Here is a 23,503-nt window from a genome sequence, read left to right as displayed (position 1 = left end):
TAAAAAGAAGCTGTTAATGTTTTCAGAGGGCACTTCCCACCCTGGTGCTTCAGTGCTCAGTCCCAGTGCTCTGCTGTGCATTTGATTTTCAAAGTCAAAATTACCCTCGCCCAGGACCAGATCAAACTTGCCCAGCACAGCCTCCATCAGAGAATCAAACCAGACACCAGCAACTGCTGGCAGAGGTCTGTTGTATTCGCTTTTCACCCCACACTTTGTCCAGTCCTACAACCTGACAGAGGTGCTAAAAGAACAGGAGCCCATGCTCCTTCCTAGTGTCCAGAGCCACCTCTTGACCTTCCTTAGCAGTGATCCTGGTGCCAAGATAAACAAGCTGATAGCTGCTCAGGCACTCAGTGTTCCAGGCATGGCACAAGGTCTGGGGCAGCTCCTGGGTTGGCAAGCTTGTGTCCACACCAGCCTTGGACCAGGAGCCCCCCACACTGCAGCAAGCTCTTCAGGCTTCAGCACAAACCCACAGCTGTTGACTCCCAAGTTGCACAAGGCAGAAGAGATCCCAAACACTCTTTTCCTGTAACCTGCTCACAACTAATAAAAGAAAGAGGGGGCTGGCTCAGCCTTTCTGTGTCTGTCACCAGAGGAAGGGACAGTTTAACTAACCTCAGGAAGTATGACATTCCCATAGAGCAAAACACACTTGTTGTTGTGACTAAAAAGCAGGCAGGGGGTTTTCATTTTACAGCTGGAAAACATATCCCAGTTGCTATAACCCCAACACAAACCTGTAACTAGATAGTGTGAGCACATGGCTGCCCTCACATACCTTCCCTCTGAAATCTGAGCAGTCACATGAGGGTGAATCTGTTGGATTTTTGGGTTTGGCAGTGAGGTGTTTTTTTTTTTTTTTGGTGATGTTGTTTGTTTTAACCTGTCCTGGAATATGCAGCAATAAACAAGGTAGCCAGAGAGTAAAGCTAAATAACAGCAAGGAAATAAAGCAGTTTGGAGCTGAGAAAGGAACTGCATGAAGAGGGACTGTTGCTGCAGCACAGAGAGGCCAATTCTTTGCTTCAGTGAAGCTTGGTTTACTGCAGGCTTTTCAGTCTCACACAGATGTAATGCACTGCTCCTGCATTTTTTTAAGCCTCCCAAGTAATCCTGTTTGTGCCACTGTATGAGGACTTGCAGAGGAGGTCAGGAGCAGCGACTGTGCTTACGTGGGAGGAGATCCACACACTACAGAAATGATGGCAGCCAGCAAGACTGACCTCCTGAAAAATAAATTACTGGAAGATAGCAAAGAAAAAAACCCAGTAATAATCCTTAACCAAAACAGTTGCTCAGGGCAACTTTGCAGATGTGCCACCCACTACCAGGCTGATAGATTACCTAAACCAACTGCAGGGCTGGGGGTTTGAAGATGTGATGTACCAGCTGCTACCAGCTCAGGGCTCCTCACAGGTGTTCACCAACCTGTTGCAAAGGATGTGGGTGTGCTTTTCATCTCTGAAAAGCTGCTTCTCCTCCATCCAGTCTACCCCAGCGAGATCTAATCTCCCAGTCTGCTCACTGCTACACAGCACACCAGAGTTAAGCACTGACCTTTATTAACTGGTGCCAGTTTGGTGTCACGAGGCACCAAAGGCAGGTGTGGGGTCTGTCTCAAAGAGTTTCAGTCCAGAAGAGCACAATTTCTTAAAATATCTATTTCACTGTGATCTATCCTGTCACTTGATACTACTTGGCTGCTTTTTCAGAGAGGAAAAGGGTCAGAGTTGGGGGAGTAGGGGATGAGCAAGAGGACAAAGTTCTGTGGGTGCACCTGATCAGACAGTGAGCTGTGTGGAGCCCTCAGGTTGCTAATCTGTGCAGTGAGGGAAAGAGGCAGCACACTGCAGTGATAGAAGGAGCTCACACAAGGGGTTTGGTGTAAATACTGGAATCAAGATCTGGCCCAGGAGCAGAGATAGTCAGACTGTAAGGCAGCAAATGGAGAGCAAAGGAGGATGGCAAGTTACTAGCGCTGAAAAAGGGAAGGGAGGCCTTTGCAGGTGGATAGAACAGACCAAAAGGGATAAAAGGAAGCAGAGGGTGGAGGTGAGAAGCATGCCCTAAAGAATGCACACAAGTGTCTGAGCTGCTGCAAGAGCATCACAAGGCAGGCACTTTCCAGCAGCATCAAGAAGCTATTAAATAATTATTTTGGTCAAAACATGCCAAGAGCCACCTCCTGTGGCAGGAAGCTCAGCATGGGTAATTCTGCTTGCTTCAAGCCTGCTCCTTGGCAGAGCACACCAGGATCCTAAAGAAAATACCAGAATCTGGCAAAATGCAGAGTGTCACTACCTCCTTCCAGCTGAACATGTGAAGATGTTGCTTAACACAGCTTACAAGTGGATTTCTCAGAAACATCTCCTACCCATGTCTTTTTTGCTAAGCAGGTGGCAGGCTTGAGATTACAAAACACTTTCCCATACCCAGGCCTAGCTCCAGACCAGCCTCAGGACTCCACGCAGGAATAAACAGCGCTGTTGCAATACACAGAACATCCTGTCCCCTCCCCTAACACCAGCACTTACCCAAGAGATCTAAATAAAACCAAACCAGCTGCTGAGGAGGGGCAGGTTCAACAGGGAGCCATAAGGCTGAGACAAAGCAAGCTCCCTGCCAGGCGATGTTACAGACAACAGGGACACCATTTATCTCTGCTGGAGGCTGCGTTCAGATGGCAGCTCACAGGACACTTGTCTCCAAAACCCAGCCATCCTAGGAGCCAAAAAGCCTCCTAAAAGCTCTGGGATGCTAGTCTCCAAAACCCAGCCATCCTAGGGGCTAAAGAGCCTCCTAAAAGCTCTGGGATGCTAGTCTCCAAAACCCAGCCATCCTAGGGGCTAAAGAGCCTCCTAAAAGCTCTGGGATGCTAGTTTCCAAAACCCAGCCATCCTAGGGGCTAAAGAGCCTCCTAAAAGCTCTTTCTTACCCCCATTTCCCAGTCTGAGCTGGGATAACCCACGAGAACCAAGCGCTATCTTTCCCAAGACAGTCACAAGCTTACATAAGGCAGTGATGGAAGTCCTAATTTAAAGAATGGAGTCAATCATTTTGGTGCTGTGCCTTAGCATGGGTAATCAGGATCATTCCTTCCACTCACCTGGCCAGCAGGATCCCTTGGTACTCCTCCAGCTGCCGCATGAAGCTGGGGTTGGGCTTGGTGACCGTGCGCCGCTCCTTCACATAGTCGTAGGCCCTGTCCAGATTCCAGCCATACTCCTTCATGGCGTAGGCGATCACCGTGGAGGCAGAGCGGCTCACCCCCATCTTGCAGTGCACCAGGCACTTAGAACCATTTTTCCTAAGGCAGGAGAAAGGCATAAAAGAGAGAATGGTTAGACAGAGAACACAGCCTCCGAGAAGCTTGAGGAAACAGCAGCCTCTTTAGCAGAGCGTTACAGAACACACTGCCCAGGCTGTGGCCACAGCTGAAGTCTGGGATGAGATCTGATAATCCAATTTACACACTGGAGCAAGACACAGAAAGTGAAGAACAAGGTCTTAATACTCTTAACAGATTTTGTTACAACAGCTCTTCCGAAGCTTGGATCAACAAAGCAGACCAACATCAGCTGTTTGCAGAGATTTATGAAGACTGCTAAAGACAAACATGGGCTTGAACCCAGCCCAAATGGCCCACTGGTACCAGGCAGCATTCCAAACAAAAGGGGCTTCTGTCACGCAGACTCGATGCTAGAGTTTGGAAACACATCACTGCAACATACTGAGCAGTTTGGGGCAGCCTCTAGCACAGAGATGTTCTGCTGCTGCAGCAGACTTTTGATGTTGTTGTTATTTGGTTTGGCAACTGACTGAACAAGGCCAACAGTGACACTCCAGACACCCAACCTGACTCCCGTTTACCTCTCGTGACACCAGTAGGTAAAAATCCACTCAACAGCTCCATGGAACAACCTGGCAGATTTTTTGGATACCATCATTTCTTAGGACTGTCTATAGGTAGAAAGCTCACCCCACATGCTCTGTTTTCAACAGTCCTTCACCTCAGTACCTGTCCAAATGCAAGCAAGTGAAGATAACCTCCCCATGGCTGGAGGCAGACCTCAAGTGATGGCTGCAGTGCAGCATCCTGCTGCAATCAGATGGAAGATCCTTCAGCTTTAATTCGTTTTTCCTCATGGAGCACAAAGCAAACAGTGCCTCAGAGTGCAGCTACAGTGCTTGGTGAGGCTGGTCTAGGGCCTGAAAGGGCAGCCAGCACTCTGCTCCAAGGAATTAAAAGACATGTGCCTGCTGTGAAACACGAGGAGGAAGGCTGTGGCCCTTCTATGTGAACTCTGTGTGCTGGGCAGCGTTGGCACGGAGTGGACTGAGAGAACCTGGGTTTGGCACCTTAAACATTCTTCTCCAAGTGCTAGGTTTTCTGGATTGCCAGCCACGTGAAGTTCCCACAGGACAAATCAGGAGGCCACAGAGCACACAGTCATGTGCCTCAACAAGCTCAGACCTCAGCAGCTGGCAGCTGCCTGAGCCTGTACCTGCATTCATGCTCCCTAGACACTGAGGGATGCCTGCACTGGTTGGGCTGTACTGGACCGTAGCAGCCTTTAGATTGCTCTGAGACTCTCTCAACTCTGCAAGTCAAATCAATCAAAGAAGTGCAATGCCTCTGGTGATCCTACAAACCCCAAACACAACAAGCAGGGCAAAGAAGGGGGTACAATAATTGCCCTACTTTGGAAGATTATTAACCTACATCACTTCACACACAGTAACTGAGGCCTAATTGTTTAAACTCCAACAGAAAATAACCTGGGCAAGACACTACTTCTGAGAATGACAACTCCAAGTCAATAAATAAGAGACTACAATGATGACTTAAGATGGTTTCTTCAAAAGTTAAGTCTTGAGCCACACCCAAACAAGTCAGCCTTTAAAGGCTATGAGGAATTGCAATCACCAGCTATAGTTAAGAGACAACAGACTTCTGTAAGGGCAATAACAGCTCAAAAGCAACATATGCCAATGTGCTTTCTGACCAGTTTTCCCTTAGGAAGGCTGCTGAATTAATTGGAGACAGCTGATATAATTGGGATGCAGTTCTTCACAGTAAAAAGGCCCTACTTTCAGCATCCACTATCAGGTTACTCACTGTAAATGACAGCTCAGAGACCTACACAGGCATTGCCTCTTGATGAAGTTTGCTTTGGAGCATTACACTACAAGAAATCACTTCCAGACTATGGGCTTCATCATACAACCTCACAAAGCAGGGAACAGTTTATGTCTGTGTTTGGCATATAAGGTCTTACTTTCTTTTGTTAAACCCTGCTCTATTTGTTCCTGCCCTTTCCTCATACCATCAGCTCTGCAGATCCACCACATTTCCTAAGCAGCAGAGCTGTTAGCTCTCTAGTACAGGAATGACCTCCACTGTCTGCCTGGACTGCAGCTGGGCAGAAACCTCTCACTGGTCCTAACCTGCTGCTGGTACAAGCACCCACAAGAATGTGGATGGCAACTGTAACACAATTACAACATGAAAGTGCTTTGATCTTAAGTAGGCAAGGAGGAAAAGTAAAGCAAATCAGTAGGAAAATAAAAAATGTTTAGTATACAGCTGCTAAATGTCTTTGTTCTGCTCTGAAAAGACTTACTTTGCCTTGGAGATGAATTTGTAGGTGTCATTCCAGTAAGCCAGAAGGTCTGTTGCTTCTTCATCATACACCCGGATATTGTGGTACTCAAAGAGGCCAGGGAAGAAGTTATCTATTTCTCGAGTCACATTCAGAATGTACCGCACCCTGCACGGGACAGAGAACAGATAAAGGTGCAGGGTGTGCAGAGCACAGCAAGCTCAGAGAGATAGCACAGCTGCTACACAACAGCCTGGCCTTGCTTTGCAAGAGGCAAAACTTCAAACACCCGAAGTGGCAGTTTCCAACATAGCTCCTTGGAAAGCAAACTTAACGCAAGGATGCAGCAGCCAGCACAGACAAAAGGGTCTGCTGCAGGATTCAGAGCCTGGGCTATGATAAAAGGGCTGCCATCCACATTCGAGAGACTTCCTCTGTGGTATGGCAGGTTACACTGCTTGCCCATCGTCTCTCTAGTCTGTCAGCAACTCTTGTGCCACAGGAGCTCCTGTGCAGACCCTTCAATCAGTGTTTGGATGCTTTCTCCAAGCCTCTTTGTGAATCCTTCCTCCTGCTGCACAAACCACACAGGAGGATTGAAGGCATAAGCTTCTGAGCAACACCATAGTTAAAACAACTGCATAAAATAACTACAGAGAGATTTAGCAGACAATGAGCTACTGGGGAGGATTTATTTCTTCTCCCTAAATTTTCTGGAAAGGAAGCTGCTAGGTAAAGCAGATGGTATTTATGTACAACACATTCAGTATTTTTAGCCCTGAGGGTTACTCCTAAGATGTTCATGAACTGCACTCATGCTGGGACATCAGACAGAACAAGAGCACTGCAAGGGAGTGATGTTTCTTTTCCCTAGCAGGTGTGAGATTGTTGGCAGTCAAGTAGGACCTGTTTGACCCAAGGAAACTGCAGCAGGTCCTGAGCTGAATGAGGAGAATCAGTTTTACCAGGCTGATGCTCCAAGGTAAGCTATCAATTCAGTTCAGCAGCAATTAGCTTTTTTCACTGGATAATGATTTGACAGCAAAATCTTGGTGCTTAGATCGACCTGGTCTAGAGAAAGGACACTCTAAGCTTAAGACTGAAAAGGTAGAAAGGGCAAGACACAGAGGAAAACATCAGTGCTAAGCCTGAGAGCTACAGCACTTTATATCCTACTGAGCCCCGCTCAAAGCAACAAATGCTCTCCTGACAGGTTTTCCTTCCTGCCACAGTCTGGAGCTCCAGACTGCGAAGCGCCTCTGTAATTGTGAGACCTCAGTCCAGAGCAAGGGGCTGGAGCAGAGGGCATGGAGCCAACCACGCAGAATCCGCTTCAGTAATTGTAGCTTTTTGCTGCTTATAGCTATGAGATTGCTGCCTGCCTTTGTTTGCCAAGGGGATGTCAGTCAAGGTCAGGGAAAGAGATTCTTTTACTTTAGGGTGCCTGTTTGTGGGACGTGGAGTTTGGAGGAAGCAAGAGCTTGTTCTGATCTGCAAACTAAGGTTACACAGCAGGTATGGAAGGGAGTTTGTTGCACAGACAAGTGTTGAGGCCAGGCTCTTGCTTTTAAGCTGATGGCCTGAAGCTACTTACCCTCTGTTCTGCAAGTCCTCCAAATTGGAGGCGTTCCATTCTGAGCCCTGCAGGGAAAACATGCAAAGGGACACATCAGCCAGAAGGAAGGCATGGCCAGACAACTGAAGGAGGGAAAGACTGTCACCAGGGAACTGAAGGAGCAAGATGGCCAATCAAGTGCTGGAGAGCAGGGGGTCTTTTGAGTATAGGGGTACACAGAAGAGTGCTAACAGGGCTGATGTGTAGCACCTTATCTCACCCCGTTAAGCAGATCTGCTGAAGCAACAGGCAGCTCTGCAAAGCAAGAGCCCAACACCATGTGCTGGCACTTACTACAAACCACTGACAAATCAACCTCTGCAAAGACAAGACCACTCCACCCTTTCCCTGGAGGCTGCTGCCAGCTCTACCCTACAGAGCACAGACTGCCTGCATTTAAAAGCCATCCAGGTGCTCTTTATACATGAAACATCCATCTCGCACATCAAAGGTGGCAGCACTGTAAGCTCCCTTGGGTCACACCTCTTCTCCCCACCTTCAAAGCCTGAGAGAGCAGAGAAATAAACACATTAAACCCTGGCTTCTCTCTGCAGCACACACAGAGCATCCAACAAGCTGCTTGCTTCCTGCCCAAACACAAACCCTGACTGAAGACAAAACTACTCAAAGGCTTCCTTCAGATTCAAAGGTGCACAAGGTATCTGCTCTCTGCCCTACAAAAGTTCCTCATAGAAAGACAACTCAGATGGAGGAGGAAGCAAGAGGGACCCAGTTAACACTATCATCACTAGCAAAACAGCATTGCTCACGGCTGCTCCCACAGCATGACTTCCATATCACCCCCGGGCCAGGAGAGGCAGAGCCAGGATGACCTGGCCCTTGCAGCATACCCACTCTGCCTGCCCAGAAGTGAGAACTTTCCCACCTTGCAGCAGCAGCAGTGCCCACCCAGAGGCTGGGGTACTGCTTGCCCCACATCTGAGCTGAGCGAGCTCCAGCAGCTCTGACTCACAGACACTTGTACACCTGTGACAGCGCTTGCAGAAGAGTCCTGAGCTACTGGAGGCAAGACTTTGTCTTGACACTTTTGGAATACAACCACCATAAGCAGCTGGTTCTTCCCAAACTGAACTGCTTCCTAAGAGAAGTCATCATCATGAAGACCCTGGGACCCTGAATTTGGAGTAGAATAGGGGGGACAAATGTTATGTGCCACGATAGCCCAGACGTGGACAGCTTTGGCCACAGATCAGTCAATCTCAGCAAATTGCAGAGCTGTGCACTGGTGTATTCAATATTTGCCAACCCCCTATTTTGATCACTGCCATATTTACTCTAGCTCCCCAGACTTAGGTAGCTTCATGTTGTCTCTTTCTGGCCAAGGATGAGTAATCTAATTCAAGCCTGGGAAGCGCCAGCTTCCACAGGTATGGAGAACAATGCTGCCCTGGTGAGAGCCTTCTCTCCCATCCTTCGATTACACAATCAGAGGAAACAGCTCCATGCCTCCCAGAGACCTTGCTATAGGATTTTTCCCTGCAGTATACACACTCCTGAATGAAGCTGCTGCCCACCCCCCGCAGCAATGCTCCTCCCACAGAGAGCTGCTCTGCAAATACCTCCCTTCCGCACACTGGCCACAGCTCTTCTCTTTGGTGCTGCCTGTGAGCCTTGTTTTAAAGGCCTTGTTCCCACTAAACACACTCAGAGCCAAGTCTCCAAACCCTGCAGCAGATCAAACTGCCTGTACTGCTTTTGAGTAGCACTGTAAGCCTATTACAGTTGGGTGTCTCTCTCTGGAGAGCACAGACTGCAAAATAAAATCCATTCCATTGCAGGTACTTAAAGTTTCCTGGCACTACCTCACCAAAGTTTCTTGGGAGCACTCACATTAACATCCCTTCAGAGCCAAGGCACTAAGCTTCAGGAGACTGGGAGAGGCCCTCTGCATTTGGAAAGATCAGCTGGTCCAAGAAGAATGGCTTTGTTTGAAGTTGAGCCTGCCTCAGGGGCTAGACAGCCCAACCAGACCTGCGTCCGTTGCTTCGGGGCTGGGAAACCCAGTGGAGTGCTGACTCACCAGAAGAAGGTGCAGTAATTAAACAGGCCCCAGCAGCAATGGAAGGCAACTAAGCAAACAAAACATTATATAGCAAAATATTTGCTTCCTTAAGTGACTTCTCTCCAAGACTCTTTGTTAATCTCCTCATGGATCCCAAGAACTCAGAACTTTCCATGTCAGCACAGCATCATTCCAGCTGAGTGTTACACAGGTCTCCCCAAGAACTCCCTTCCCTCTTTGCTCTACTTATGCCCTTCCCTAAGACATTCATACACCGAGAACTTGATGTATGGCAACTCTAGACAGCTAAAGCTACAAAAGTGGTCTTACATCAATAGTAACTGCCCTGAAAGTAGTCAGAATGAAGATTTCCCCCTCCCACTTCTGTCTTCTAGTGACAGGGTCTAGAGCTAAGCTGGTGAAGCATGGCAAAGTTGAGTAGTGCCAAGAAGCCAGGCTGCTCCTCCTCAGTAGCAGTAGTGTCTTGTGTCTTGCTTAAGAGTACCTGACCCCAGGATCAGCCAACCTCTCCTTTACAGTTCCTTCAAGTTCCTCCAGAGGCTCTTATGCCAAGACACAGTGAGAAGCATCAGGAGTGTTTACTCTTGAATTCACTGTTAGACTTACCAAGAAGACATGGTCAAATATCTGCGTGGGGCTGTCCATCTGCCCAAGGATCACTATCATTTCGTTGTCAATGAACTCCTTGAACTCCCGCAGGTTACACACCATCTGCATCTCCAGCTCAGTGCGGATCTGGGCGAGGAGGAGGAACACAAGGAAGCCATGGGAAGCTTTTGTGCTGGCCTTTCTTCACAGCAAAAGCACAGAGCTCTCTAGTTTGCACAACAGCCCTTCCAGTGCTGCTCTGTCACCACCTACCTCTTTTGATGTGATGTTCTCCAGATCTTTCTGCATCATGATCTCTCTTAACTTGGTCTTAATTAGCCGTTCTGTACGTTCCCGTTCAGTTGGGCTACCAGAAGAAAGCAACACAGTCACTAGGAGGGGAAATAAACTGGACTCATGGCACTTTTTAATTAGGTATTGTATGGACTGGATACTCTGCAGAGTCTTAGAAACTCAACACTACTTCCCCCAAGCATGTCCTCAGCTGGAGGGAATTCAGGTGACTGTAAAGCCCAGTTTAGATTCCCAGTTGTGTATGAAAGAGACCAAGTGAATGCTCCTAATCCATTGTAGTCATCCAGAGAACCCCTGGTATTTGGTAAAATTTAAATTGGGAAGGCTGCATTATACTCTCTGGAGCAATATCCAAGCCTCCCCCTACCTTTCTTGGAAAGGTAACAGCTCCAAAGCTCCTTACATGGAGAGACGAGGGCAGCTAAGCTTCTGTGCATTCCTCCAGCCTCTGCTGCCAGAGGCCTTATCACCAGCTGCAAAAATAGCCTAACACCAGGGGAAGTTGCAACAGAGCAGTAGCACAGAACTGCCTCGCCCATCTCTTTAGAAGGGACCCAGCAGCACCATCTCACACCACCTTCCCCTTTCTGTGGAAGGCTGCCAGGGTGGTGCCTGCACGGACACTTCTCTGTTTTACAACTGGTAGCTCACAAATAAAAACCGTGGGAGGTCCTGGTCCCTCTAACCTCACACATTCTCTCAGGACTCATGCTGTCTAGGTGTCCCCAGGAAATCACTCAACTGCTGCCACCAGGGACAGTGTGGCTTACACAAAATTTATATAGGAAAAGCTACAAGTGGGTATGACCCTGAGAGCCTGCCAAAACCTGCCAGGCACCCTCCGTGTGCATCAGAAAAAACAATCAAGTGTGAAGACTTGTTCACAGCTGAACAACTGCTCAGAGTTATTATTCACTCACTGAACTCTAACAACAGGAAATATCTGGGAGCACAAATCAACCAGTGGCACTATTATACTGGGAAAGCAGCTGGGGCCAGTGAAGTAATTTCTCCTACTGCAAACTGGGCAAGTAAGCTCTCATGCTTGGCACCATCTGGACACAAACCACCTTTGAGGCTACGTGGGACTGGTACTATCAGTAATTACTAATTACAGGGGTTGTAAACCTTAAATGCTGATACAGCCTATAAATTTTGCCTTTCCAAACTATTTATCTACCTACCTCAGCCACTGTTTTGAACCGTATCTCACCAGACATCCAAGCATTTAACTGAAAATAGCTTGGGACCTATACACTTGTTCTGTTCCACAACTGCAGAGCTCCTCAGAATGGTGAAAAGCTCCACTGGTCTTTGTCCTCATTCTGAGGTTTAACAAATGGATGCCTGTGAGGATGCTTTCGAGTGAAGAGTCTCAGATGTCCATACATAAACACTTCACTTCACAACAAAATGGACTAAGAAAGACCACATGCTAGTGTGAGAGTGAAGTCCTGTTCCTTCTAGGAGGCCTGGAAACCAGAGGATAGAAGAGCAAAAAGGAAGACCTAGGTACTAGAACACACCACAGCTCTCTCTCACTAGTAACAGGAAATTGCCCTTGCAGAAGCAAAGATCTGTGAGCCTAAATCCCAAGGTAAACAATTAGACTGGAAACAGAGGCTGGAGGAGATGCAAGGGAGCCCCAGGAGGGCTAAACTTCCAGTGCTGGTGTTTACCTAACCAGGGGTACACTCATTACCTGGAACAGGAAATCTCTGCTCATTAATATCTAATGAAAGGCAATCTCTTGTGGAAACTGTCACCTCATTTGAAGGCTGCTGTGCCTGACAGCCAAACACTTTGGCTCAGCAGAGCCAGACCAACTTACACATCTGTGAAGAGGGCAGGTGAGTCGGGGCGGTGGGACTGGACATCTTGCATGGCATTCCACTCGTTGACTGATGACTGGTCAGAGTTGATATGGCTCTCATAGTAACTGACCCACGTGAGAAAGAGGCTCCCTGGGTAGTAATTGTTGCTCCGTGCCACCTCACAAGCCTTATGTAAACTCTGCAGAGCAGACCTAGAAAGAGAAAAATCCTTGCAGGGTTAGAATGCCTCCAGCTGGTTTCGAGGACAAAGCAGTGGCCGAGCCCTGGATGCTGCTCATATCCCACCAGTTGGTGCAAACCTCAGTGCTATAGCTCCTAGCATGAAGCAGGAGGTTGTGCTGCATGAGTGTGGATGACCACATGCTACAAGAACTTGTATGCCTCAACTGAAGTGTGCCAAGGCAAGCCTGGGTGGTAAAGAAGCTGCCCACAATTCAGAGGGCAGAGGAACCTCTGTCTGGCCCCAAAACCTGCTACAACTACCTAAGCCATACATAAAATGCACAGGGTTTGTATCTAAGACAAAGTGCTCTGACAGTTACAACTGGATCATCAGCTCCCCTGTGTGCAGGAACACCAGGAGAGAATACATAACCAAAAGCTGAGGACTTGCCTTTACTGAGATGTTTAGGTGTCTGCCCTCGAGGGATGTCAGAAGTTCCCTCAGCTGCTGCTAAGAAACAAATCTCCCTCTCCTATTTTTAGTCTATTTTAAATCTTTGACTGAGATCAGGAGGATCCAGGTCAAAACCACTGGGGTGACACAGTAGTGTGACATGCTGACAGGGGATGTATTTCGGCAATGCAAAGAAGCTTGAGCCAGAAATACTTCCGTGGACACTGCATTCTTACATGAACCGCCCTAAAAGGAATGAAAAATGCAGGCAGCTTCTCTTTCCTCCTCACTATCACAATGAACATGTCTGAGCAGAGACAGAGGACTCCTAAAATACACACAGTGTGTATTTCCTTATTTGTGACAAATGCAAAATAATAAAAATGTAGCTCAGAGCAATTCAGCTTGGGGAAGATTCAAAGCAGCAGTCCTGTGCAAGATAAAAACCACCCTGCTCCTTCATGCTCCCAGCTGAGACAAAGTGCAGCAGGACAATCAACTTCTACTAACTGAAAGGGGCCTAACAAGAAAGCCAGGAAGGGACTTCTTACAAAGGCTTGTAGTGAGAGGACAAGAGGGAATGGATTGAAGCTTGAGGGGGGCAGATTTAGACTGGAGATTAGGAAGAAGTTCTTTCCAGTGAAGGTGGCGAGACACTGGAACAGGTTGCCCAGGGATGCCCTCTCCCTGGAGATGTTCAAGGCCAGGCTGAATAAGGCCTTGGGCAACATGGGTTAGTGGAAAGTGTCCCTGCTCATGGCAGGGGGCTTGGAACTAGATGATCTTCAAGGTCCCTTTGACCCAAACTATTCTACAGTTCTGTGAAGTCACTGCTGTACACCAGCACTCACATGCTTCTCCTCTGGTATCAAACTTCCTTCCCTGCCTTGCAAGGAGATTTCTGGCTGCTCTAGTAGGTCTCAAGATACCAATAATGCAAAGCAACACCTGCTTTTTAATGGCTCAAGCAGCCCAAATACCTTGAGAAAAGGACAACTAAGATAGAAGAGGGATGGTAAATACTCACCACATTGCCTGTACAGACACTGGCTTGAATATATGAACCCTGTTATCTGTTGATACGCTGAACCCTCTGGAGAGAGGAAAAAAGGCACAGTGAAAATGTGTCCCAAAAGCAACTGTCCAGTTAATAACTGATAAGTTTGTAGCACGTTAGAGGAGCGAAGGAGTAGCCCTATGCATACACTGCTGAGTTCAGCTAGTGAGCAGATCAAAATAGCAAACTAAAAGCTCTAAAGATAACTTTTTAAAGCAGCTGCTGTTTGGGAACGAAAACTAAGATAATGGGACAGTGCTGGGCTGTGCTGTTTACCTTGGCAACACAAATTCAATGCCACAGCTGGGAGCAACAGAGTCCAGCTAAAGTGATCCTGGGGCAGCTACCAAGGAAAGAAAAGTCATTCCATGCACTGCACTGGACAGCCTTTGTAGCCAGCACAAACAGGAGCCTGCAAGTCAGGTGTCTATTTGGCAGAGAAACATCATTCTTACTTTATGTTCAGCCGAACGCTGCCTGCTGCAAGGGTAATGGAGGAACACATAATAGGATCCTTTTAAGGAGCTTTCACTACACACCCACTCACCAGCAAAAGCTCCTTTACTCCAGCTTAAACACACACACTAGTCACTGTCTCAGTGCGTGTTTATTCATGGATAAGTCAATTATTGGTGTTCCCTGCCACAACCACTGTGATTTAGGGCTTTGGAGCCTGCTAACCCAACACAGGTCAATAGCAGGAGGCCTGCTGGACCTGCCAAGGCTCTACAGTCTACAATTAAATCCTTCCCCATCCACTGCATTGCAAGCTCCCACACAGAGAGAGCCTCTGCTATTGACACAGCATCTACAACAGCCACTCACCCGTCCCCATCCAGGTGGATCAAGGTGTCACTCCACAGCGGCAGCACCAAGCCCATCGTACAAGTGCTACTGTGGTAAGAAAGAGAAGGTCAGGCCACCTGCCACAGCACCCTGCTCTAACTCTGATTTCACACCAATGGTTGTGTATTTCTGAATTCATTAGAGAAAAATGAAAAACCCCTCTGCTGCTTCAGGGACACACAGTGCCAGTGTTGTTCTACCAGTGTCTGGCAAGGATCGCTGACCAGACCAGGGCATCGCAGTGCTCTTTCATACAGCTCAAATGGATGATGCATGCCCAAGAGAAGAGCAAAGAGGATTTGGAGGCAGCAAGCTTTGTGTGGAAGGGCAGAGGGGGCTCAGTCTTCAGTTAGCTCAAGGCCTTCTTCACAGACTAGTTCCTCTTAGGCTCAAGTGGTTTGGGTCTTGCTCTGATTTTACAATCCACAGCTTTGGTTTTTTGTTTGTTGCTCAGCCACAGCTGCTGGGAACCAGGATCAGCCTAGTGTGATAGCAGGGTGACTGGGAGCACAGCAGCTTAGCAATCGCAGCCTGTCACTCGCTGTTGACTACTGCCCCTTGTTCACCCTCCCACACCTCCAGGATGAGCCCAACAGACACCTTTTGGCAATCCCACTCCTGTCCCAGCTGATTTGATCTCTTTGCCCTCACAGCCATCTGCTCTCTGTAAGGCTGAGCAAAAAGCCAAGTCAAGCAACACAAAAAAGGCAGGGGTGGGGGAACCCCAGCACAACCTGCACCAAGTGGACAAATGGAAAAGCTGAATCTCACAAAGCTGTGAAACTGGTCCATAATCAAAGCAGTATCTTGGAGAGCAGGATTCGACTCCCTCCTCCTCTTACACTTTGCACTGGCTGCTGTCAAATTTCCACAAGCCCAAATACCCCCAGCAGACTCTGCAACTGATGAGAAGTAGGGCAAGAGAGTGAGACTGCAGGCTCCAGAGGGTCAGTAGACACAAAGCCTTGTAAATGCAAACCCCTTAGAGGGCCTGCTGCCCAGCACAAGGAGACACTGCAGCACACAGCTATTTCTGTTGACAACAGGCAATGAGCTCATGGAAAGATGTGATTTTAAAAGGCTTCCCAAGGTGGCCAGGGTATTTTTAGTGATGCTGTTCAGCAAGCGCTTATCAGAGACCATAGCAACAAGTCTACATGGAGTTATAAATACCAAGAGGGCTTGGGGGGGTATCAGACTGACCATCCAGAACCTAGGTAACTCTAGCAGAGAGCTAAACCAACCCTGCTGTGTTATTAGAGGCTGAATACCAGTGAGCTCTCAGCTATCAAAGGTGGCTGTGCTGGTGTACCACAGCCAGCAGTGAGCTCCAAGCTCATAGCAACCTGTGCAAGGACAAGTTATTCTTACACCACCACACCAGCATCTCTGAGCTGCAGCTGTGCACACACACATAGGAAGGGAGCCAGGAGCACAGTGGCAGCATCAGGTTGGTCCCTGTTTTTAGCAGGCATCATTTGAGCCAAGCATCCAAAGCGAGCCACTTCAAACTGAGCTGTTTGATGAGCTCCACAGTGGCTGTTGTGATCTGTAGGCTGCTGAAAGGCAATTTCTTATCCAAATAGTTAAAAAACCCAACAAGTTCTAGTGACTCTGCTCACTACCTGAAACTAATTTCTTCCAATGAGGGTCAAAACCAAGACTCATTCCTAGAAGTATTTTATTCCTCATTCCTAGAATAGCAGCTGTGCTAGAAGTAAGAATATCTATAAATCCAAAATCATCTGAAAACTCAGGTTCTTTTCCCACATAGGCCAAGATTTCCTCATTTTAAGAGAGCCATGTGCCCCCTCCAAAGTGCCCAGTGTCCCCTTCTAAACTTGACACTTTTGCCCAGGAAGCTGCTGGGGGTGCTGCCTCCTGGCTCACAGATGCACTCCAACACCAGAAGCCACTTCCCAGCCACACTCTGCAGCCTTTTGGAGAGGTCAGCAGCAATTTAAACGAATGAAGCAAAAGCACCAGACCCTGATGACACACTGAAGTCTGGGGAGAGCACCGTTGTGCCATCAACAGCTCTGACACTGCCATCAGGCCCTCTGTGCCATGACCTTGGCAAGGGGCTGTCTGACAGTCACTTTCTTATTAGCTGCTCCCCAGAACCCTGATGTCCAGCTTCTCTAATTGCAGCTTCTTCTTTCTCTGCATGCCAGCTGCCATCTCTGACGTGCAGATGCAGGGCTTAGGGGCCTCACCACTCAAAGACACTTAATGTCCTCACACAAGCCTGAGGCTTGCAGGAACGGGGGGACTGCTGCCCTGTGCTGTTGCTTTCTCATGTGCTGCCTCTTTTCAGAAACAAAAGGGGTATTTTGCATCTCAGGAAGAGGCTAGGCTGGAAAAGCTGAAGTACAGACACCAGACAGCAGTTACTACATTTGATGTGGGTGAACACAAGGACTTCCCCACCTGGACACTCTGTACACTCTGAGTACCTGTCATTGGAAGAGAAATCCATTCCTAGGACAATGCTTTCTTCGGTGTCTTGTCTGCCGTTGGTGGACACTACTACCATGTATCTAGTGCGGTTCTGGTAGGTACTTTCCAGTCTTACAGCCTGAAGAAGGGAAGAGGAGAGGTCAGCAGTGCAGCCAGCAAAGCACACATTATGACCTCTACAAGCCACTTGTTCATGCTGAGTGACAGGCGCAGAAGCAGTGATGCAGTTTGCACTGGTACAGGTGGCACACACTTCTCAGCTGGGCACCCAGCTGAAGTGACTCTCTCACACAACGCCTTCCTCAACATCTGGCAGGCTCCTGGTGCCTTCTGCACACCCTGCCGCAGGCCTCTTCTGTCCCACCAAGGCTGTGTTAAAACAGCAGCCTACAAAGCTGCTGCCACAGTCCTCTAACTGGTCCCAGCCTAGTGAGCTTCAAGGAGCATTATGAGTTCAGGCAGACAGATGAGAGTTGCATGTGCTCTTCACCTTCCCAAAGGGCTTTGGCAAAGGAGCTAGGGCTTTCCTTTAAATTACTGTGTGCTACAACAGCTCCAATGAGACACTCTCCAACACCTTCCCAAGCAGCTGGACAGATCAGAATATAATTCATATGTGGTTTGCTGCTGGTCCTTCGAATTCTTCTAGCAACTTGCCCAGTGCAGAAGCAACCTTACTGCCTCACACCTGGCAGGAAAAGCTTTCCCTGTAACTAAGCTGTAGCCATGGTTGTGTTCAGATTGCCCAGAAAAGGCCAAAGTCATTTTGCCTCATTGCTCCTACCACAACCACATGTACTTCAGTGCCAAAAGAAGGGTCCAGCAAAACTGGACTGAACTTCACACCAAACTCCCCCAAATCAAATACTACTGATGGCATTCAAAAAGCAGTTTTGCACTAAGCTGTGAATGTCAAACCAACACTGAGACTCTTGCAAGGCTACACTGAAGTGTAATGTTCCTCCAGAAGCCACAATGCAGCAAGAACTCAAGTGACTTCAGCAAGTCTTACAGACTGCTGGTTAGCAAGGAGCTGAGGGATGGGAGCCCAGTGTTGCAAGTTCTGCTTATAAACATTTGCAGTAGGCAGCCTTTCCTTGCAACACTTTTTGGACTCTGTTCCAAGTCATTTGCAGTTATTTTAGTCACAGGATCTCAACTGCAGAAACTAGGACATCCCTAGAAAGGAGGTGTCCTAATTGCATACACTGCTTTGGAGTGCCTAATCCAAGCCCAAGACACTGTCTAGCCTCAATGTTTACCATATCACCAAAGTTAAACTGCTTCTTGAACTTTGAGCAGGGCCTGAGGAGAGCAAACACGGGCAAGGAGGAGCTGTTACAGTCCAGCCTTGCTCCGTGCTCTGGACAGACACCTGCCTGCTGTGGCAGGACCCAGTGGCTGAAGCTTGAAGCAATGTTTGACACCCTTCACAAACTGCATCCCAATTCCCCCAAGCCAGCAGCCCTTCTGAGCCACTGCTTGTGTAGACAACTCCTGGTTTCCCCCTGGAGCTCATGGCTTAGAGCTCAGTTTAAATGGCTGTGTTATCCTTAAAGAAAAAGAAGCTCCTTTAGTTCTTTCTGACTCAATCTTAAGGCTGAAATGGCACCTCCTAGCCTAGAGGAAGCCCTTTCTGACCTCCTCAGTGCTTGCCTGTGCAGTAGCCAGTAAATCTTGGCCACAAGATGCGGAGTGCACAACAAAGGTTAAAACAGCGCATGGCAGCTAAACCAGAGCTCACCGAGTGCTCTGTCACAGGAGACCACGCTGAGAGCAGCAGGGAAAGCTTCCCAGTGGCGTTGCAGGGAGCAGCAGCTCTAGTGATGGGGTGGAAGAGCAAGTGCAGGCAGGAGACTGTTGACTATCTTCTAGACTTGTTCAATGGGACTGAAGACTAACAGAAGCTACCCAAATGCTGACGCCAGCAGACAGATGTGCTCTGTTCAATGAGCAGCTGTGCCCCACCCCATCTCTTTAGGATAAGTCATGCTAAAACCAGCCTTGTTTTCCTTCTTGCTCCTTGAGTCACTGGGATTCTTTTGGAAACATGGAGGATCAAAGTGGTCAGTCCTTCAAGGTGTGAATTCTGCCAAAGACAGCTCTTTTTACAACTAACCACTTGCAGCAAGACAGAAGGGTTGCTCTTCAACCTAGAAGAGCAAGAAGTCACCAAGGTCTTGGAGGTTAAAGTCATTATCTACATTAGGAACCAAACCCCAGACAGAAACAAACTTGTCTAAACCAGGAGTAGATGGACAAACGGTATCCACACATGGATTCTGTTCTGCTTCCATCAAGGATAGTCCAGCACCAAGAGGATTAACATCATCTAACTTACTTTCCTAAACCAATTTGGCCAGCAGTGATGGGAAGCATGGTCTTCCTGCAAATCTCTGCAGAACTGGGCTAGACAAACAGCAACCAAAGGTCACAGAGTGGGATTTTCAGAGGGTCAGTTAAGAGAAACAGGACATGGCTTACTGTAGCTCTCTAGACTGAGCTTACACCCTCACCACAACACAAAGACTGGAGCAGATAAAGTGCTTTGCTAGATTTTCTAGACTAGGAAAACAGCAAGCTTGACACTGGAAACCAGTCAGTCTCAGAAGGTACTGCTGGAGCTCCAATGTGCCCATCAGACCATGGGGAGGATGGCCTAGCCTCTGAGACTGCGAGGAGGTGGAAGGTTCTTCCTCAACAGCTCACCTACATAAAGCTGGCTTCCTCCTCAGTTCTTTACAGCCTGTTCATGAACAAGTCATCCCCTGTAGTCTTTTCAGGACCAGCACTATTTTTCTCAGTTTCAGTTCAGTGTTCTTAGCTCTTCAGCTTCACCTAAACACAAGCCAACTTTATCTTCTGCTGCATCCTTGCTTTGTCAGAAGAGTGATGTGCTATTTACCAGCCCATTCCCTGAAGTTCAATCTGATCTTTCATCTTTTTTATGCTCACAATAGCAGGTGTTTCATATATGAACACATTTCTCATTGACATATTTGACTTGAAGACAACTTTTTGAAGTCTTCTTTTATTACTGAACACAGGTAAGCAAACAAGTCCCCACTCAGTTTGTGCTCAACTCGCTTCCCTCCTTCTTACTGATACTACATTGGTACCATTGCACTAATCCTGCTCTCATGGAAGGCTAAAAACTCTGTCAGCAGTTCCAGAGAAACAAGAGTTGGAGAATGCACTTCTCCCAGCCCTGTTTGTATTTCAAATCTCATTTGTACCTATCATTTTATGAGAGAGTCTATTGCAGCTCTGCACACCCTTCGTTCGTCAAGAATCAATTAGATTCAAGTAGACCATCGAACTTAACCTCCTGCAAGATTGCAGCATTCCAAATGCAGCTCTGAACAAAAGGGTTTATGTCTCAGCCCACAAAGTCCTTATTCAACTGTTAAGGCTGATTTGTCCCAAATCACACAATGCAGCCAGTGATATTGCTGAACAATGACTTTTTCAATAGCTTCCAGTGTTGTAGCCCTAGCTCAGGTTCTGAAAAGCACCAAGAACCTTCCTTCCCATCACTGTCCCTGATGTTTCAGTGACAGCAAGGTGTGACTGACAAAGTTTAGGAGCAAGTCCTCTAGTTTGCTTCTAAGGCTTGCTTACAACAAATTATTTTTGGTGGCCATTTCTAATGTCAAAGCACTCCATAGTAATCTTGGCTGTTTCCTAGCTACATGTACACCATCAGCCCAGCTCCAGCACAGCTCAGGAGGATTCAGCAAACCAGAGGTGCCAGAATAACACTTCTGATGCTGGCAGTCCTACTTCGGGCATACGTTGCAAAGATGTGCCAAGACAACACAGCAAAGAAACTTCAGGCTACTGAGTGATGAGAGGTATGGATACACTACAGTTGTGCCTGACCTTGTAGAGCACTTCAGCATGTCCTAGACAAATTCCTCGTGGCTCTTCTTTGGCTTCTGGAGATCTTATATCAATGCTATAAACAGCAATGTCTGATTTGCATTGCGTCATTAGAGAAGGCAACAACCCAGGCAGGCTGAAAGAAAGGTTCTATATAGATGTGTAGCTACATGAGATCCTACATGCTCCTTCCTGATAAGCTGTGGAATTTTGGGATGTAGCAAATTAGGAGAGTGAGGAGCACAACTGAACTAACTTGGAAGGGCAGGGGTTCATGCTGGTCACCTACTCTTGATTTAAATAGGACACCCAGCTAATTTACCCAGTTTATCTGGCAGTTACCACAGTACTCTGAGAGCCTAAGTACTTAGTATTTGGTTCAGACAAAGGTAGTCGTCTAGCCACACAATTTGTCTCCCTGAACACCCAAATAAACAGGCCTTTCATAATTTGCTGCTTTTATGCCTTTGTGGTTGCAGAGACAACTCCCCAAACCCGCTGAAGAAACCACTCCAACACACTCCCCACTGCTCTCAGGAGTTACACAGGTGTGTTTGTCAAGTGGAGCTTAACTTTTATGTCCCTTAAGAGCAGATAAGCAAAAAGCCAGCCTACCAGTCTGATGTTGTCTTCTGGGCGTAGCAGTATGAACATGGCCTGCAGGTGTTGCTGGAGATCCCCTGCAGGCAAGAGGGAACGGTGAATGCACAAAACCAGCTTCAAATCAGATGCAAGGTCCTGGCTGTCCAGCCAGAGCAAATGTCCACCAGGAAACCTGACACGTCACTGTGAGTGTTGTCACTGCCACCCACTCAGAGATGACAAAACTCCACAGTCACCTGCCCTTTGCTCCATGTGTGCACTCACCTGCTCTCATCTTACCATCCTCTGTCCCACTAATGATCTTTTGAATGGAAAGGAAGTGTTTCCACACTCTGTTCCTTGAATAGACAAGGCAAACTAGATAGAAACGAGCCCCACACCATGGCTCTACATCTCATTCCATCATGTGCACCAAATCAGCAAGCTCCCCTTTTCTCTCACAACAGCTTACTAGTGCAGGACTACTTCCTAGGTCAAAGCATCCCCTTTGAAGTGAGGTTTAGTCCCAGCTTAGAGCAGCACATGCCCTCATCATTTCTGTGCCAACCCCACCCATGAGCAGCTAAGAACTGCCACCTGAAAAATCAAGTAAGTTTCAGCTGTTTCAGTGCTGGAAAGCATTGAGAACTGCCAATCCAACAGACTGGCTGCTTCGGATGGCACCTCCTGCCTGCAGCCTGGAAGAGCCCAGCAAGTATTTGACTGATGAAACATTCACATGTCTTGGGCTGTCTGATATGCAAAATGCTTCACCTCAGTTTTTCCCTACCCAAAATGTAACCATTCCTGCCTGTTGCTGCCAGTAATTTACCAGCAGGAACCAGTTTATGAACTGAATTTTGCAGTGTTTAAAAAACCACCACCAGGACCACTGGATTATGTCAATACATAAATGACAGAGGAAGTTTCTAAGACAACTCTTTCTTGCAAGGCTGACTCAAGGAGCTCCATTATCCCCAATCCTCACTAAGTTTATTTCCTGTTCCCCAGCCTGCCCTGCCAGCCTTGGGAGTTCCAGAGCTGGAAAGTAAAGTGTTGCTCCTTTGGCCAGCTTTCATTGGCTTGCAGCATTTTCAGCCCCAAACACACAAGGCATTTTGTAAACTTCCTGGATTAAGAAAAAGCAAAAGAAAGGTTTTAGCACGCCAGAATCAGCACAAAGATACCACATCCTGGCCTGTGCAGAGCTCTCTGTTCTGCTGACATTCCCAACACGACTGCTGCTTCCTATTGCATTGTCCAGCAACCAGCAGACGCCTTTGTTTCCTTCAAGCTGACAAGTTAGGTGCAAAGCATCAGCCAGGGTGGGATCTTAGAAGTGATTTACAGTAGCTCAGACATGGCAAAAGCCCCAGGAAAGTTACATCCTTTTCTGGCTTCCTCCAGCGTTGCTGAAGTGCAAAATGAAGCCTACCAGCCTACAGAACACAGCCCCTTTGTCAGGTGGCACGGGGTGAGGACTGCCCAGGGAGAGAAGTGTGGACAGCTGGTACCACATCTAGTCAATCTGCCAGCTAGTGATTGTCAGTGCTGAGGATGATTAAAGAAAGGGCTGTGGGCACTCAATATTCCCTGTTACCTATTTACTCTTTCTGCTGGATTCTAGCACCTCTGCTGAATGGCAAAGGCAGGTCAGGAGGTTAGCCAACCTTCCTAGAAAATGCTCTTGTAGCCACTTGAAACACTAGTGCAGCCATGGGCAGCAATTTCATACTGGAAAGTTATGTCTGCTCTCTAACCCCCTTCTAATCTTGTGTGCCAGAGATAAGTCACGACACAGATGTGGGAATGAAAGCTGAGCGTGGATTATCTGAGTCCAAGAAAGGAGACAGGAGTTGCCACACACTCTGCCAGCTCACTGCCAACGGCTGGTTTGCCCTTCAGAGCCACTCTCACTGTTTTAATTTTGGTGGCATAGATGTTTTGCTCAGGAAGGTGACACACTGGTCTTGGTCTGCTGGCATAGACAGGACATTAGAAAAGCTGACAGAAAAGAGAAATGGTGCACACTGTCTCTACCTTTAAAGGAACCT

At 47.7% G+C, this 23,503-nt stretch overlaps 1 protein-coding gene across 3 annotated transcripts in view; it reads right to left on the bottom strand.

Annotated features, from left to right (window-relative positions):
* SSH2 (slingshot protein phosphatase 2) overlaps window positions 1-23,503 on the bottom strand; it is a 107,198-nt gene that overhangs the window by 10,840 nt on the left and 72,855 nt on the right. For all 3 annotated transcript variants that reach the window (XM_064166085.1, XM_064166087.1, XM_064166086.1), the window contains 10 exons: window positions 21,483-21,547; window positions 16,982-17,103; window positions 14,505-14,573; window positions 13,650-13,715; window positions 12,003-12,197; window positions 10,130-10,223; window positions 9,875-10,003; window positions 7,204-7,250; window positions 5,631-5,777; window positions 3,113-3,313 (listed from right to left, as the gene is read on the bottom strand). In XM_064166085.1, the coding sequence (XP_064022155.1) occupies window positions 3,113-3,313; window positions 5,631-5,777; window positions 7,204-7,250; window positions 9,875-10,003; window positions 10,130-10,223; window positions 12,003-12,197; window positions 13,650-13,715; window positions 14,505-14,573; window positions 16,982-17,103; window positions 21,483-21,547 (1,135 nt within the window). The remainder of the gene's footprint in view (window positions 1-3,112; window positions 3,314-5,630; window positions 5,778-7,203; window positions 7,251-9,874; window positions 10,004-10,129; window positions 10,224-12,002; window positions 12,198-13,649; window positions 13,716-14,504; window positions 14,574-16,981; window positions 17,104-21,482; window positions 21,548-23,503) is intronic.

The sequence above is a fragment of the Pogoniulus pusillus genome, chromosome 27 (genome assembly GCF_015220805.1).
Source record: "Pogoniulus pusillus isolate bPogPus1 chromosome 27, bPogPus1.pri, whole genome shotgun sequence".
Taxonomy (NCBI): domain Eukaryota; kingdom Metazoa; phylum Chordata; class Aves; order Piciformes; family Lybiidae; genus Pogoniulus; species Pogoniulus pusillus.
The sequence above is the reverse complement of the archived record's forward strand: the minus strand, read 5'-3'. Positions and strand labels throughout refer to the sequence as shown.